The 19,280-nt window shown below is 39.2% G+C and overlaps 1 protein-coding gene across 1 annotated transcript; it reads left to right on the plus strand.

Moving 5' to 3' along the window:
* Positions 1–14,797: 14,797 nt before the first annotated feature.
* Positions 14,798–16,038, plus strand: rasd4 (rasd family member 4). The gene has a single exon (XM_077525307.1). The coding sequence runs from the start codon at positions 14,926–14,928 to the stop codon at positions 15,550–15,552; it is 627 nt and encodes a 208-aa protein (XP_077381433.1). The 5' UTR covers positions 14,798–14,925; the 3' UTR covers positions 15,553–16,038.
* The last annotated feature ends 3,242 nt before the right edge of the window (positions 16,039–19,280 follow it).

The following is a 19,280-nucleotide window of genomic DNA, read 5'->3' on the forward strand; positions in this document are numbered from 1 at the left end:
CTCAAGTCTTTTGAGCTGTTTTATTTCAAATGTTTATTGAAGAATTGATGCCTTGCATTCAGAGGAGTGCTGAAACGCAGAGTTCCAACAGCAGACTGCAGTCGGCTGGCCGGGGGAGTGGCAATCACACGGGGAGAGGCGGGGTTTTACTGAACCGGGCGTTTTACTTCCTCTTAAAACTAACCATCAAGTATTTCATGAAAAATTTACAACTCTATGGTTTCAAAGGTAAGATTGAATCATATATAGTTAACTGTTGGAAGGGCTTAAAATACCATGGTGTAATCCTTTTAACACAATGACAAAACTACCGATACACTATCTGATAATTTACCCATCCCTAAGTTGAAGAATACAAGAGATAATAGGCAAAAAGAATAATAGCATAAGAGGCACAAATGATTTTAGAATGATTGAAATTGGACCACATTATGTGCATAATAATACATTATTAAGAGATATGATATGCTATGAGTAATTAAACCTCCTGCTAGAGTGTCTCATTTAATCTGCTGATTGAGGACTCGGCATGATTTCTGAAACCTCACTTATCAGGCCTGGATGAAATTTAACATTATTAATTTTGAGGCTGTGCTCCAATCATGTACAGTACTTGGTTTTCAAGAGCTCATCAGATTTTAAAAATTACAAACGTGTTTTTGGGCAACGACAAAATACTATTGAAGTCAAGCCTCTCATACATTTCTGAGAATGAAGTTTAAACGAAAGGGTAGGAAGTCATCTTCATGAGAATAATGTCAAACTATGAGAAATACTGTTTTTGTTTTTAAAGGAAATTATGTAATATTCTGAATAAAAACACATTGCCATTTTTAAGAAAAAGTTGAAATTCAAACAAAAATAAAGGTAAAATGTAACTCATAATTGGTTTCAGCAGAATAATGAATTGTGGCAATTTACAGAAAAATGCATCCAAACTAATCAAGCTAATAATACAAAACACATTGCCAACGCAATAAATTACTTCATTGAAGAAAAAAAGTGGAAGGTCTTACACTAGTCAAGTCAATCACCGGACCCTAACCCAATAATGCATACATTTTACCTCCTGAAGAGGAGACTGAAGTGCAAAATCCTAGGAAAGAAACAAGAACTGAAAGAGGCTGCAGTAAAGGCCTGGAAAAGCATTTCAACAGTCTGGTGAAGTCAATGGGTCGCAGAATTGGTCAAATATGAAATATTATTCACTTTTAGTATATTTAATAATGTGCCTTGGGTCAATAATATCTGGGAAACCTTGCGTGACAATAACCAAAGGTGAACTATGACCTTAAAACCAAGGTACGAACCGAAATGTGATTTTTGTCAAGCCGTCACAACCCTAATACAAATAATTTTGAAACCACCATTGGAGAGACTTAATTTGATTAAAATGAGGAGGCTGACAAGCGTGTTTACTGATTGCAATTAGCAGATGGAAGAACACATACCGCTGTCACCAGCACGAACCACACAAAAAAGAAGACTTGGACAAAAACACACAAAAATGCTTACGCATATGGAGCGACACGGACAAAAACATACAGAATCTTCACACATCATATTCTCGTGTAGAGCAGCAAGAAATTTGTATTTGGAAATGATATTTTATGATCTCATTTCATTCTTAGAGCACAGTAGCACAGACTACCACACATATGTATAAATGGAGTGACACAGCGACACGCAAAATGAGAAGAACTAGTTAAACAGCATCTTCGGAACAATCAGTGTTTGCGACATGCTGTGTCTGGAATGGCAACGAGATAAAAGCATCCCTTTGTCTTCTTGAGAACTACATTTGCACATGTAGAAGTAGGTCATCGCGCAGAGTAATGCACTCGGATCTCCGTCGCATCCTGTTGACAGATCATGACTCACTGCTCTCAACATCACAACACACACGCACGGATTTACATATCCATTTTGTTTCTCACATTATTTTTGGGCTCAGAAAATGTAAAGCTGCTCAGCTTATCAAACAGCATTTGTGTGCCATATACGTCTGCCTCCCAGTTCTGAGGACCCCCCCACAGATGCACCAGTAATTCTATTTAAATACACAATGTCAATACTTTTGCCACCTCTGTCATGGAAAGTGATCCCTGATCAGCACAGCCAATTATTGGCCTCTGTTGGATGACAGCAAGAGACCGATACAGCGTATTGATCAATATTCTGCCTGCTTTCCAAACTCTTGATACGTTGCGAGAAGAAATGACTTTTTCAGCAGGAAACAATTACTTATCTTGCATGTGGCTGACTAGAAGAAGAAGATACAGCAGCCGCAGCAGTAGCGGAGATGGTCTCATCAGTATCACTGTGCCTCGCACGTCATCAAAGCCAAGTGACGTGAAGAATTCAAATACACAGCTCAAACTTCCCCGACTCCAATACGATGAAAACGGCAATGAGATTATGCTAAATTCCAGCATGACAAGTACTTTTTGACAACTGGTTGATGATAAAGTTGATTCCCAAAACAATGAAGGATGTTGAGATCAGATAACATTGTGTTGCCCAGATCAGTCACAGCAAAGATATTGCTCATGGCCAACAATTGAAAAATCTACATAATTGTTGATCCTTTAAAAGGTTCCAAATCCATATTCAGATATGTAGGGGTTTGCTTTGGTATTGAAAAATAATATCCACAGTTTAGGAAGTGAATACAGACTTCAAATGACGTCCTTGTGATTGTTACTCCACCTCACTGAAATTATTGCAAGAATCTAGTAGAATTTCATACAAAAATGAATATGCTATAGTTAGCCGAAACATAACATAGTGGCGCTTTAAGATGTGATTGACAGCCTAGGTAAAATTGACCGAGCCAAATTTCACTATCGTCTTGGTTTTCACGTGACACAATGTCATGAAAAAAGAGATGAAGCCCCAGAGGGCAGGAAAAAGCTGTCGAGGCCTTTCGAGTTACGGGCAAGCAGTGGTAGGAGATTACTGGGCGGGACCACTGACAAAGTGTGGACAGCAGAGAGAGAGAGAAAAAAAAAATGAAAGGATGAGGTTGGGGAAATTAAAATCGACTTGTAAGGTGGTTGTCTTGGATATTCAACATCTTCTACCTCCTGCAGGGACGCATAGGATTCATCGTGTCCTTTCAGGGATGAGGATGAGTTATAATCTTCAGCGGGGCGGGATTTCAAGGAGACATTCTGGCAACGTGAGGTTTTAATTCCTTGATGGACATATTTGCATCTTGGGGGGGTCTTTATTTCATCTTTTCTTTTTTTCCTTTTTTTTTTTAATAATAGAAAAAATGCAATTTACATGGTTCTATTATGATTTTATGATGGAACTGTAATATTTCAAAGCTAAAACCTAAGCAGAGGTTGGTGCATGGATTACCATTAGCAAACAGCATGGTTCGAGTTACTGTATGTGCAGGAGCCAAATCCCCACAAAGCACATATGAGATTCTATGACGACAGCATATTCATCCTTCTGCACAACCTTTGGGCAAGAGGCAGGTTACACCCAGTTCACGCTCTCACCTATGGATAATTGATCATCTTAAAATAATCCAACATGCATGTTTTGGAATGTGGGAAAATGCTGCTGCAGCACCCAGTGTGCAAGTGTGTAATGGATATTTTGAACACCCAAAGCGGTTACAAGAAAATTATTATATTTTCATCTCCTTTTTATGGTGCGTGTATGTTATGTATGTTGTTTGTGTTCCCACGTAGTAATTAGAGCATTTGTCACACTTTTAGTAAAGCTGCCAAAAATTATTGCCAACATTTTCACATTAATTAATTGGACTGGGAAACTGGTTCAATTGGATGCTGTGAAAAACTAGATGATGATTAAGAGTTAATGTTGTTTTTGCGCTCTAACAACTTTCAAATGTTAAAATATCACAAAGAGCAAGTGAAGACAAATAACGTAATGCGCAGAATCAACCTTTAAAGTCTAAAGAAGAGACTGTAATGAGTTGTGTTGTGAGTGTTTAAGTATCAGTGCATATGCAAATAATGAGGGAGTGGTTTTACTAAAACAACCGGTGGGTGGGAGCATTTGGATTTATTTGTTTCGGAAGAGGAGTTCTTATCTTTCTGAATTCTCCAGTGAGTTTATTATTATATTTTATACATAAACACACTGAATTTCTTTATTATTCTCATCCAAAACTCTGTGAGAGCATCGACGATATTTATGTAGACACATTGTCTGGATAAATATGTCTGCTTTGGAACTTGATCCAAATGTTAACTGGGCCGTACCAAGATGTGACAGCCACTCCCAGACAACACACAATTACAGAGGGACATAAAATAATTTTTTGCTGACTTAATAGTCTCATCATTTTCTTGCCAATAATTATGTCGTTCACACCCTAACATTCACTTGCATAAAATTAATTAACAAATAGTTTGCGTACATGTCATGCAAGCATCTTCCATCGGAATAGTTGCCAGCTGCATGAGAAAGCAGAAAGAGAGTCTTATAAAAAAACAAAAAAAACAAACAAACACTTCTTTCATGATTACATCATCACACAATCAACATTTTAGACTCACGCTGACATTATTTTTGTGCCCCTCCGCGACCTCGGATAGACACGGATGCGTTTGGTTTTCAGTGTTAAGATGTTTGGCAGTTTTTACGCAAGCAAATGTGACTTGTTAGCTCGTGGATGGCCACGAGGGAGATTCATTCTGCTCCTGCTTGTGCTCTCCCACAACTTCTTTCCAATCAGAGACTCCTGTCTGGACTAACAAAATAATTAAATTTTTATTTTATGACCCACAACAGCCAACTGTGACAGGCTAAAGCATCGTCAAACGTGTTCTAATGCTGGTGCTCTCCCACATGGTGATGATTTCATGCTGTTCTATTGACATGTCAAACGTGGGAGCACCTTGTGTAAGGTGATCTCCGCGGCTTTCTCTGCCGGTTTATCATCCTATCAAAACGCATTATAATTTTGAGCGTGAGGGAGCTCGGTGAAACAGTTGTGACAGGCGCACACGCAGTTCAGCAGCAGCCAGGCGGCTAACTGAGGCACAGCTAGACAGACAAGAGAAGGGAGCGTTGTGATTCATGCACACGACGCCGCCAGCTACGAGTCGATGCAAGATGTCGTGTGTCGTATCTGTGTGTGTTTGACTGCGTGTGGAGATGTCGCCTCAAACTTACGGGATGGAAATAACGCTTGTTGAATACTGCAAGGTCTCAGCTCAGTCGTGACACATCTGGGTTGTCCTGTTCTGGAAGTATGTTCACTTTAACTGCTTTTAAATGTAAAACACAATGACAGTTTGTTTTATTTTAAACTTGAGGGGGAAAAGCACGATTCTTACTACAGTATTAATCCATGAGAATTGAACTGACCCTATCGCTAACCTTAACCTAACCCTTAAATGTCATTTAACTCGGCACTACCCCCCACTAACCCGAATCTCAAATTCGCAACACCAAACCAACAGCTCAGTTACGATAAATGGCACTACAGTATGTTAGAAAAACAAGTGTCACCTGCATTGTGCAAATGTTCCTAGTGAGGAGAATACGCTTTTCTGGAATTTCTATGCCATTTAATTAAAAGATAAAAAGTAAAACTCCAGTCAAACAAGTCTTGGGTGGCAGACAGAATGATGACAGACATGGCACGTGAAAGGCTTTGAAGTTTATACTTGTGCCTCGTCAGAGCAAAGAAAGTGGGTCACTGAATGACTCAAACACACACTACCATGTTTTATCCACAACATATTGGAAGGAGCAATGGATGCTGGGAAATCTCAAGTGTCCAAGTAGTCTGGGCACAGATGACCTAGCTGGGCAAGCCAAGGAGACTTCCATCGCTTACGGTTTGACCATCATGATCAATTCAGCATCATTTTGATATCGTTCTCAATAGGGTCATGGGTGAGCTGGAGACGATGCAAGGAAAGCAAGAGAGAAAACCAAGACCAGCATGGACAGACCATGCAGGACCTCCGTAAAATGAAGTGCAAACCTGAGATTTAAACTCACAGTATTTTGACTGATAGTCATAGGCACGCAGCTCATAATCAATCGTACCACACCCGTGAATTAACATCTTGTGACTGCAATGAACTTTTGCTTTAAAGGCCTTATACGTCAGACAAATGTGACAGACGCCAACCACCTGTGGCGGCGGCCTAATAATCGGCATGTCATGCAGGAAAAATGACGCAAATACTCACCACAACAAACAGACACCGACTATTAACTCATTCGTTCTCAGCCATTTTCACTCAAGCAACCCCTTCGCTCCGGCTGTTTTACTGGATTTTTTGGAAGGCCCACAGAATATTGTGTTCTATTGCTAGAAGAACTACCAAAAGAAGATTCAAGTCTCTTCTTTCATCAGGAAAATATAAATAAATATATATATATATATATATATATATATATATATATATATATATATGTTTCCATTTTGCAACATTTAGCATTAGAATATACCTAAGTGTCATCATTATTTACACAACAGATCTCTCATACTCTGCTCCCACCTTCTGGCTGTTTTTGTAATTACTATCATTGTTTTAAGTGACCTCTTCAGGTCAGGGTCTGCATCAAAGCCTTCTGTATGCTCTAGCATTGAAAAAAACAAAAAAACACCTATAAACACATTTTTGGGACCATGGCAATATTTAAAATAGAACGATTTTGGGAGCAAATGAGTTAATTATTTTCTGCACATGTATGAGAAGTAATACACCTCCATACCACTGGCGGCGGTAGTCACTATTCCTCATTGTTTGAAAAAAAGGCAACCGAAAAGCATTTTAAAGGGGCGGGATCTAAAATTGTAAACAATGCATACTTACATTGTAGATCTTCACTCACGATGTACTCCCATCCGGTATATCATCAGTTGATGGACATACCCTTTAACAGTAATGTATTACGATGCCGGTCTGTCTTGACCTAAAGTGATGAATTCATAAACTCAATCTTCTGTCCAGGCAGACATTATATAAATGTGAACGGTAATAACGTGCAAAATGACAAAATCCTCACCTCGCATAACTGCACAATCACAGTTACAAGGATTTTATCAGCCTTTTCATGTGCTACTTATTGGCTACAGCTTGTGACATAACTTGATATTCTTTATCAGTGGTGTCGAAACTATGGCCCGGGGCCCCACATCCCTTTCGACGATAACCGACAAGACCTACCAAAATAGACTTGGTGAAAACACAAACATTCTCTCTCTCAATTCCATTTCCTCATTATCTCTCAAATGAAACCGCATCGAAACAAAACATTGCTAACAAAATTTACCCTTTCCATCAGTGAAGCAAAGCCTGCCGGGCCTGGCACTGAGCACCACCAACTGATACATAAGACAGATGGGTGCCGCTGAGGAAAACAATATTAGAACAAGATATTTATTAGGAGCAAATAAGTGGAAGAAAGTGTGCAGAGGCCACGGGGCACAACTTTAATCTGTTTATGAGTGACCTGAACGGTCGACATGCTGTAAAAATCCTTCCTCCAGGGGATAAATGTGTAAATATTGCCACAGGTAGGGATTAGCAAAATTCGAGACCTGTAATTACACCAAAGTGTAAATGAGCTGCTAATGAGCCAACACCGATCTGGGTGGTTTTCCATGATGTTTCCACAACCCCGCTAATTTATTTATTTATTTTTTGTATGGTTTGTTTGCTTGTATTAACTTAATGACATTTGTGCCATATTGCAATGTATCAATTTTGTAATAATTTGTATTTTTTATATACATATTTTGTGTCATCACTCCTGACCTTGTGCAAGGTCATTACACAAGAAATCCAACTAAAAAGCAAAGCAGCCAGATGGAGTTAAGCCAATTTGAGGCTGATCCGGTGTTGATTATTGTACTTTAGCCTTGGCGGAGGTCTGACCTTTTTTGTTTGGTTATCGGATCGCTTATTTCCATTATCCAGGCCAGGGGGTTAGGATATCGGCGACGGGCAATGTACACAAATCCTCTTGCCTGATGTGTTTGACAGGAACAGGAACAGGAAAGTGCTCCGTTTATCTTCCAATCTCAAAGTCAGTACACACACTGCCTATAAGGACACTGATGTTGCGTGTGTGCCAAACGTGTTGACCTGCAATTCAATGGCACACATCCATTCAGTCCATCAATAAGATTTTCATACTGTATATACAGTGAGGCCTCGCTATTCACTCAGGATAGGGACCTCGCCCAGATTTGCGAGTACTGTAACTGACTCTCCCTAACAAAGGTTTTTAAATTCAGTAATTGCCTATAATTATGTAATAACAGTGTTATTATGCCGCTTGCAACATTACCCTTAAGAATAAAGGCTTTCAAATGATTTGAGTCATGGAAAAAATGGATCAGAAGTGTCTTTACAGTCTGTAAAAATTACAGAATTTTTACATTCCTATTAGCTACTTTATGACATTTCTGACTCAACTTGAACCTAACCTCTTTTTATATTACTAGGTAAGTGCAAAAGTTATAACTGCAAAAGTAATCTAAAGTAACTAGTCTACAACTAATCAATTATCAACTTACTCGTTAATTATTTTTGATAGCCAATTAATCATTTGGAGACATTGTTGCCGATTTTTTGACATGTTGTGGATCAAACCAGTAACTGAATCATAATTCATTTGTATCTTGTCTGTATGGTCAATTTGAAATAATGGTAAATGTTGAATATTTGAAAGAAGTTCCTCAAAATGTATGCAACAAATTACATTTGTTTGTCTCTACTCCTACTCAATATTGTGCTATAGTACAATTTGTCGTTGTCTCAACAACAAGACTTTTGTAATGTTGCTCAACCAAGTGAAGATTTACAGTGCAACATGGAACCTGAATGGAAAATGTCACATGAGGAAATGAGATAACAATGGCAGTGACAGTGACAGTGAGTTAGCATTGTTTTGGGACATTACCTCAGGCTCTAAATTATGTTAGTTTCTTTGAAAATGGAAAGTTTGCATCACTGTTCTGACAGCTCAGCAAAATACTGCGAGAAGAAATTGAGTCATCAAAGCAATCTACAGTGTGGCTAACTGAGTATAAGTTTTGCATGAAGGCTTCCATGATTTGTATTACCAGTGCAATTTATTTCCGTAATGTTTTAACAATTAAAGAGGACGTTACAGAGAATTAACTTTATTTGGATACAATTACGTGGGACTGTCCACGAAATTATGTGCGAAATTATGGTAGCAAGTTTTTTTCTTCTTTTTTTTTTGTCTGTGAGCGAGCCGCGAGATATTTGCGTTCTAACAAAAACGTCAATTAACAATAACAAACAACAAAAGTAGGCAATCTGACTTTTGCAAGGCAATTACAACTGAGTGGAGCATCAGCAAGCGGATTCTGATGCCGCTCCTTTGAGGCAAATGTGCAACTTGGAGTCTTCTGAAGGACCGAACGCTTGGGGCTGCGGACCGCAGACAGTCAAGAGGTCAGAACGTACCGCGAGACTAAACAAAAACAAAACAAAAATCAAATGTTCTGCTTCTTGGTGCACTCACGCTTGCGTGAGTGCCTCCGCAGTGAACAACGAGAAGCAGATCAAATTCCTTGAGCCACGACGCTTGATTTTGCAACAGGGGGCAACATTTTATATTTGGCATGTGTCACATTGGAACATCGTCATCTCGTGGCGACTCCTTGACGTGACATGACAGCACGTGCGTGTGTGCGTGTGCGTACGAGCGAGTGTGCGCGCAGATGATCTGACCAGAAGGCAAAACGCCACATCGTCGACGTCTTCCCTCCTCAATAACATTTACAACAAGGGACTATCAAAAAGTACGACAACACTTTTTTTTGTCACTGATAACACATCCTATAATCACCGGTATTGATGAGTAAATAAAAACTAAAAACACAAATGCTTGTCGTCTCATTCTACGCAGAAGATAAAGAATATAAATGAGTATTATATTGTTTGTCCAAATGTTGTTGCTGCTGACTCATTTGTGTTCAAACCGTTGCTAAAAGCGTGAAAGCCACTGACCTGAATATATGACTGGATAGCCGATAGCCCATGCACGCCCGTGCAAGCCGTTGAAGTCACAGGGCGGCCATTTTGCTCCTCCCACCTCGTGAGCAGACTACTGTATAAACTATATGGTATATGTACAGATGAGAAATATACAGCTCGTGGGCAGTTTGTATATAGCCGGGTGGCGAGGTGGGGTCTTTGTGGCGGGGTGGTCACTATTTTTTTAATAAGTAAAAAAATTAAATAAATAATAATAACACTAATAATAACACTAATAATAACAAGAAGAAGAAGAAGAAGAAGAAGAAGAAGAAGAAGAAGAAGAAATAAATAAATATTTAACAAGTGGAAGGTATGTGCTGCTTTGAAGACCCGCTTTTTCCTTTATCGTTCAGTTCCTTAGACTCCAATATGAGATTTGGCAGAGATGTCTATTCTTCAATTATAGTTAATTCTTTAATAAAAAAATATATATATACAAGTTTCCTCCTGTAAACATCATTACGCATATAATTTGTACATGTATTTAAGGCAAGTTGTAAAATGTCTGAAGTCTTCCTGATTATGTTTAACAAATTTAAAACATCATAAATCATGCTGTTTCTACTAAGTAGTGTCTCGAATGTTGTCCAGTTTCGATACTGTAAATGTATAGGAACGTATGCCGAAAAATGTTTCTTGAGAGGAGCATTATGACGGCCTCGCGACCTCAAAAGTCTTAGCAGAGCAACGTAGATGCTAATTAGCATTAGCATTGAGCTAATGGGGCCTTTCTTTAGGTCGCTTGGATGCTTTAAAAACATGGTTTAATTCTCTTTGTTTAATGTTTAGTTTGGTAGTAAACTTCAACTGTGAATGACATAAAAAGTCTGAAGCCTCTTTGTTGATAAATTGTTCACTATTTTCCAAACTGCTGAATACTGTAAAGTCTGTTTAGTTGAACTGACTGCCACCATACAGCGCTTGTATTTGAAGTCTGAGCTCCCAAGTCAAAGCAAAAAAAGCGTTTTTGCTGGAAAGCCAAAGGGAGGTAATAAAATCTAATAAGCAGTGAACAGGCACAGGCAGGGCCACAAACACACGTGCACTCACGCACACACAATGTGTCGTGTCATGACAGTGTGACACAGGTCACTGAAACACAGCAACCTGTTGAACAGGCTTTGTAAGCTGAAAAGAAGAAAAAAAAAGCTGAAAGGAAGAGAGGATAAAAAGGCGCAACTATGGTCCATTCTAAATTTGCTCTAATGTGATACAGATTTATGGAGGCCTCATAAATCCTCCAGCATCTCCTTTAATGGCTCGCTGCATTCTGTCGGGAATTAATGAACTAATTAATGGCTACTATCAGGGCTCACTTATAGGGTTAATATTTGGCTTCCAAAGGCAGCTTCTCTAAAAATAAACCAGCAAAATACATATTTACAGTATCAGTCAAATAGTGGCCTTGTTTTTGTTCCAGAACAACCCCCCAAATAAATAAATAAATAAATAAATAAATAAATAAATAAATAAATCTAAACTGGTACATCATTGCCACTTGCAGTAGAAATTTACTAAATAAATAAATAAATAAATAAATAAATAAATAAATAAATAAATAAAATAAAATACAAAATCAAAATAAAAAAAAAATCAAAGGGAATTCACCTTGAATTCAGAAAAAAAAAACTTTAAAACAACCACCACTACTGTTTTAAGACGGAACCCAGGGACAGCATGCAGATACAATGAAAACTGTAGAGGCCCCAAAATTGAACCCTGTGGAACACTTTGTTTTGTTATACATGTGAATTCATATTCGTACATATTCGTTCGACCACTTTCTTTTTTGCATAGTTAGTAGTATGAAGGGATTACAATAATAAAGAAATCACACTGCATACGATCAAAGTCACAAGTTGGCTCCCGATAGCACCAAATTTCCTGCAGCACAGATAGGCCAAGCAATGTAGCGTGACCACCTGCAGACAACGATGGCCAAGCGGAGCGCATCTTCAAAAATCATGCATGTCGGGTTTAAGTTTTGCCCTCCACCGTGAGACTGATTCACCGAATCCATGGGATTCAATCGAACCCAAGTTAAGAACCACTGTACTAAATTAAAAAATAATAAATAAATAACTAAAAATAGAATCTAAAAATAAACTTCAGAATGATTGATACACCCCAGCTCAAAATGAATCTTCCAAAATGAGAATTTTAGGAAAGTAATCCAAACATGTTTTGCTGTTTTGACGTTGAGTGTGACGTTTCAAGTATGCACATTGCTGACAACATTAGTTTCAGTCCAGCACATGGAGCCATCTGGTCATCATGCTGGCGGGACATGACGGCCTCATCATAAAAAACAGGACTGGGAAATGAGACCTCGCGGGACATGTGGTAAATGGCCAGCACTCGAGGAAATGTTACGCTCGATTCCGACCTCTTCGATATTATTTTTGTCGGGAAATGTATATGTGCCCCAAATAACATGAACAATAGATTTGTGTTCTATTCATTCGTTCCAGTGAGTCATTATAAATAACAGCGTGCTTGTGAGTCAGCACACACGGGATGCTCAAATCTGAAGCACTCTAATGCATTTTTTTTTGTCATTATTTACAAGACTGTATTTTACACCTAGTACATTTGACTGCCTGCTGGTATACATGAGTCATGACTGTATATCAAACAACTATGACAGTCACAGTCAGTTCATTTCATTTATTAAAATGTTTCTAATTAGTTCTAGTTAGTTTTCGTTAGCCTAGGAGAGAGTGCAATGTGCTAGAGGTGCAAAGAACCATGGTAAGGCCAACTCCACCATTATTACAACACAATGTTATTATTATATTATGCAGGACAAGGCTGTTGCCATTGAACTGTATTCTCATAAAGAAACCTCTGAATGTTGGCTCATAAAAAGCTAAATATAGCACCATTCATTGTGAAAGGTAAGGGGATCGTATCGTTTGTTAATGTGTGATTTTGGGAAAGTGAATTTTTCGGTGTGTCTGAGAATTGTTGGGGACATGAGTGAGATGTTTTTTGCTGAGGGGTTTATTGGTTAGTAGGAGAGGAGCTATTGCATGAGTGAGTTTTTCATGTGAGTGAGAGGGATTTTGTTGAGTGTGAGTTTTTTGGTGTGCGTGAGGGTTTTGGACATGATTTTAGTATTTTTTTTAGTGAGCGTTTTGTGCGTTTGTAATTTTTTGTGAGTGTAGAGAGAGAGATTTATGGTGTATGTGAGAGGAATTTCTACGAGAGGATTTTTGTTTTTAGAATAACAGCTTTTTGTGAGCATGAGAGGCGTTTTTTGTGAGAGAGCTTTTGGGTGGGTGAGGTTTTTGGGATGATCTGAGAATTTTTGGGGAGTGAGAGTTTTTCTTTTTTTGGCTTGAAATCCGAAGTATTCCTATGTAGCCATGCTTGTGTTGAAAGGTGGATAAACTAGTAAGTCTGTTAGCCAGTGGGAGGAAGATGAGCTAAGACAAGGTCACCCTGTCATGCAAGACAGACGCACAAAAACACGCACACAAAAACACTTGAGCGCTTATCACGAGGCACATTTGCAGTGCATGCTTATGGGACGGGTGAGAAGAGAGGGGCGGAGCTTAACAAGGCGTTCCTTCGGGCTTGTTTTGGTTCCCCGTCCCTGCGAGGACTACCGAGGCGGGGAAAGACGGAAGTCTCCGCGGAAATCTGGAAGAGTCCCGAAGATGGGCTGGGTGCCCGGGAACAAAGTCGGTTTGTTATTGCGCCGCTTGGAAGCGATACATCACAGTTAATTAAGCAGCGAGGACGCTGGGAGGTGATTGAAGTGCAGCCACGCCTGTGCTAAATGATCCATAATGTCCTCTCTGCTGGGTTCACTTCACAACTCGGGACACATGTAATGCAGCTTGTTAATGACAATAACACGCGGGAAAAACAGGAAGCATCATGTCTAATTAAGGAAGTAGTAGATGTAGATGGCAACGATCAATTCACATTGCTTTCTTCCTTGCAGTGGAAGGAAATGTCAATGTTGGCGTCAGTAATGCGCCATTAAGCTACTTGACCAGCACAAACTGACGAACAACTCGGAAGGACAATACATTGGGGCTAAAAAAAAAACAAAAAAAAAACAAAACATACTTTGTAAATTAAACATTCATCGTTTCTATATTACCGATAAAGGGTCTGTAATGCACTGAAGTTTTTCAGCATGGGGGCTGCCATTTTGGTACTTGTTGTCGACTGAAAATTATATTTGCAGTGCCTCAGAGCTCAGGTAATGTAATGACCCCGCATGACTCACCTGGGTTAGGTCATGTGATGGATAAAAATGGGTGGATTTTGCTGCTTAATTCATATTCCACACAGGCAATATTAATCAAAATAAAGACTAGTGGGCGCACGTAGAACACATTATTGTCAAGATTTTCCACAGACACCAAAATCCACTGATTCAACGAGCAGTGGGAGGGAGAGGCGAATTCTGTTTGAATTTCAGTAGATGCTGGTGTGATGGATCTGGCATGCATAATGACCGCCACCAAAGAAAGGAGCCGTCAACCGCGGCCCAGCAAAGCGAGTTACTTGAGGTACCACTGGATGTCCCTTGTGACTCAGTAAAGGTTGCAAAATAGTGAGTTAGCGAGCTGCGTCCTTTTCTTTGCCTCACTGCTTGCTTGACACCTTTTACACGCCTCTGCTCCTGAGCGTGGCCCTCATTTGCATACCTCACCTTCATTGGTTGCCTTCCAGCAGGCTCCCATGTGCCGACTGGCTGCGAGTGAGAGGGGGGCGTGCTCTCTCTCTCTCTCCAAAACAGGCATAAAAGGCCGACGCGCATCTTCACAGAAGCTCCAGTAAAGACGCGAGCGTCTAATGCTGACTAAAGTGAAGTTGACTTACAGTGGTTGAGCACAGGGAGACATCCGTCCATCCAGTCCTTTCCAGTCAGGCGTCCAGCATGTCACTGGAGGTGAAGGAGAAGACCCAGGTGCGTCTGGTCTTCCTGGGTGCGGCCGGGGTGGGCAAGACGTCCCTGATCCGCCGCTTCCTGCAGGACACGTTCGAGGCCAAGCACCGGCGCACGGTGGAGGAGCTGCACAGCCGAGAGTACGACGTAGGCGGCGTCAAGATCACCGTGGAGATCCTGGACACCAGTGGCAGCTACTCCTTCCCGGCCATGCGCAAGCTCTCCATCCAGAACAGCGACGCCTTCGCGCTGGTCTACGCCGTGGACGACCCCGAGTCGCTGGAGACGGTCAAAAGCCTGCGGGAAGAGATCCTGGAGATCAAGGAGGATAAGTACACGCCCATCGTGGTGGTGGGCAATAAGACGGACCGCGTGTGCGAGAGGCGGGTGCCCGGGGACGAAGTGCTGTCCACCGTGGAGATGGACTGGAACAACAGCTACCTGGAGGCCTCGGCCAAGGACAACTCCAACGTGGTGGAGGTGTTCAAGGAACTCCTGCAGCAGGCCAACCTGCCCAGCCGCCTCAGCCCGGCCCTGCGTCGACGCAGGGAGACGTTCCCCAAACACGCGGGCTTCAGGCCGCCCATGAACAAGACCAACAGCTGCACCGTGTCCTAATGGCAGGGACAAAAGAGGACATGTTCAAAAGTGGGAGTCAAGTGAGGAGCACTCTCCTCCAGGCTTCTTGTCACTGAAGGGCAACAGGAGTGACTCATCATGACAAGAAAAAAAAAATCATTATTCCTCCCTTGATGTAGTGCTGCTTGATGCATACTTGCTGCTGTTAAGATCAATGTAACACTTACAAAGGCAAAAAGGCTGTCTTAACTGTTGTACTTACAATTCATAAATGTTCTCACCTATCAGTAACATTTTATTAAGGTACATTTTTTTGTCATTGTGCATGAGAGTTATTGTTGTTTTTTAATGTTACAAAAGTACATTTAAACTGTAAATACACAACTCATTTTTTAAGCTCATTATTTTTTTTCATAGATGTATTTATTTTTATCATGTCATGCTATATTGTTGTGCTGTTTTGTTATTGAAACTAATGTGTTGTGGGTTGAAATGTGTATCGTAAAACATAAAAATGTATATAAATTGTGGTGTTTTGATTCGACATGAACATTAACTGTGACTGTTCACAATGTCCAGTGAAAAACGTCAACAATGTTTTCATCCAAAACACAACAAAACACTTTTCTTTGCATTTCAGATTTTTTTTAAATCATAACATGCTTTTTATTCTTAACGATATAAACGCATGCTTTTCCTTATTCATCATATAAATAAATCATTTTTCTAAACCCCCTAACAATTCAGTAGCCTCCTCCATATTTTCTTTGTGTTGATATTTTTATTAATAATTTAAAAAGGCCTTTTTAAAACTCCCCCAAAAAGTATTTTTCTTTACATTTTAGATTTTTTTTACTGATAAAATTTGTATACATGCTTTCTCACAATGATTTTTTTTTTTAAATAACAACTTCTTCGAGTTTTAGATATTTAATCCAAAACATTGTGCATACATGATACAAATTATTCCAAAATGAAACCAAAAACCTTTATTAGATTTATTTTAACATGTATTATACAATGTCAAATGAGATAAAGTGAACAAGTCATTTTGCAGAAAAATAGATTGCAAGTAATAAACACTTAACAATAAACGATCTGAAAATGCATGCTGACATAGTAGAAAGATATCCTACATTCATTGCCATTTGAGAGTCAATTTAAGTGGTTATTGCCCAAGATCAGGAAATGCTTCTAAAGTGGATGTTGACATCTGCTCACAACTCAATTTAGACAGGAAATCATGATTGTCATGTCACCCAAGTCTGCATTGTTTAATCCACCTACTACACTAAAACTGTTCATCAATTAAATGTAAAGCAAATGACCTGCATCAAATGCATGCATGTTTCGACTGGCATTATTACATTCACAAGTCAACCAAGATGAAAGGTTAACTAGAAGGTACACGGGCTCCCTCTAGTGTTAGGCAAAATAATCACTGGTAGTACAGTTTGGTTGTTTTTCACTCTTTAAAAAAAAAAAAAAAAAAAACACATTTTCATAAATATTTAAAAAAAAAAAGTGCTTGTTTCTAAACATTTATTTAGGTACATTTTTTTCCCCATGAGACTTTTCGGCACAATATATTTCAATTGCACAATAATTTTAGGAAGTTCAAGGCCCCGCCGCGCCCTTATTCTTTTACAATTAATCTGAGTGTTAACGTTCAAACTGTGCATAATGTTACGGTAGCTTATATAATTAACAAAAATAAAACCTATGTATTGTTGTTGAATAAGTTTAGACGTATTCTGAAAGACTGATTTACGTGTTGATGTTATATTTGGCTGACATCTGGTGGTGAACAACGCACAATACACACAGTTGACTGGCCACAACTTTAGGTACACCCGTCAATGAAAACGTTGCCCACCAATCAAAGTGACAAACAACTACTGCCCTGGCCTCCAGCCGATTTAAGAGCCTTCAATGAACACAACGTGAGTTTCAGGAATATGGAAGGAAGTTAAAATACCGGGAGAAAAACTGACACAAGAATATAGGACAACAGGTAACTCAGGAAGGCCTAGCTGAGATTCAAAATGCGAACTTCACACCTGTTAACCAGACGTGCGAAATAATTAAGTTAACCACATGTATACTGCCTTATACTTTCGACACTACTTCTAAATTCGTATATTATTCATATACACACATATATATATATATATATATATATATATATATATATATATATATATATATATCCTAACTTTTTATGTTTGTTTTATATTCATTGGAAACTGAAACCTTAACTGAACTAGGCTACATTTACGGTAGTTGATTTGTTACCCCCTTTTCTTTTAATTAAAGAGGAAGACAAGCAGCCCAAATCTTCTTTACAATAATATGCCGTATGTGCCCCCACTTGTTAAACACAGAATGTGGAATATAAGCAACAAAATCTCACCCAATATTATCCATCTCAGGGTGCGGCCATTTCGCCACTCACTGTTGACTGAAAATGACATCACAGTTGCTCGGGGCTCAGGTACCGACCAATCACACCTCACCAGATTTCTGAGTTTTGGCCATGTGACATTTGCCAGCTGAATCGTGATTGGTCATTACCTAGCTGAGCCCTGCGGAACTATGATGTGACGTCATTTTCAACAGCAAGTGGCAAAATGGCTGCCCACTGAATGGATACAAACATTTTACTGCTTTATTCTTATTCCACAAACTTAATATTAATCAAAATGCAGTGTTTAGACTAGTGGGAGAGAGAACACGTGTAAAGATTTTATTTATTTATTTATTTTCCTTTTCCTTTGAAGGGTTTAACATAGACACCACTGAAATGTACATATTTTGGCCACAAAAGAGAGCTGTTGAAGAACATTGAAGTATTTATTTATTGTTAAATATCTATACAGTACTTTTTTGTTTTACTGCTACTTTTAATTTGTAACTTTTCTTGGACTGCAAAAAAAATTAAAAAAAATAAAAATAAAAATAAAATTGAAATGGTGTATAAATTCACATGTACAATCATTTATCAATGATTGCATGTAATAGTATGGTAACATTTTCAACATTTACATGAGCATTCTATGCTGACTGGCTGGAAGAACTCGTGTGGTTCTACTGCCTTATATAGTGAGAGATCCAATTTCTTGGCCTAGCAAATGTAGTTCCTTGGCCTGCAAAAAAAATAAATAAATAAATAAATAATCTGTCTATATTGGCATCGTTTACATTGCATCAAGAAGTCACACAATTGAAGTGACATGTCAGAACAAAACCTGATTTTAGCCCTTGAGCATTGTATCATTTGAATAAGAAACGATTCAGTGGTTGAACAGGTTTGAAAGTGGGACCGTTGAGTTGTTCCTAAAGCAGATGTTCCCCTTTAACCATGAGATTCTCAAGTTGAACCCACTCTACCGGCTCACATTATAGACCCAAGCGAGTTTCCTGTTTTATTTTGAGGAAACGGCCGGGTAAACGTTGGTCTGCAGTTCCTCTTTCGTTCATCTTTTAAAACGCTGCACTTCACAGGTGTATTGTCTTCTTCCAAGCGGGCCACCTCCACCTTTTGGACCTCTGCCTGTTTTACGCGTAATGTAAGATGTGTTTTTCACTTGTTTTTGAGTATCCCGCTGTCAGATTGTGATTCGGTCTTCGCCCCTGGACTTGGTCAAAGCTCCTCAGCTGAGTAAAGAGGCTCTGAGGCGTTTGGAACAAGTTCAAGGTCTTGGAACAAATTCAGCAATCATTTGAAATGTAATCAGGGTGTTTGTATATGAATTGGAATATGTTTG

Source organism: Festucalex cinctus, chromosome 6 (assembly GCF_051991245.1).
Source record: "Festucalex cinctus isolate MCC-2025b chromosome 6, RoL_Fcin_1.0, whole genome shotgun sequence".
NCBI lineage: Eukaryota > Metazoa > Chordata > Actinopteri > Syngnathiformes > Syngnathidae > Festucalex > Festucalex cinctus.

Excerpts from the sequence above, each read along its gene's own strand:
- rasd4 (XM_077525307.1), top strand. The coding sequence starts at position 14,926 with ATGTCACTGGAGGTGAAGGAGAAGACCCAGGTGCGTCTGGTCTTCCTG.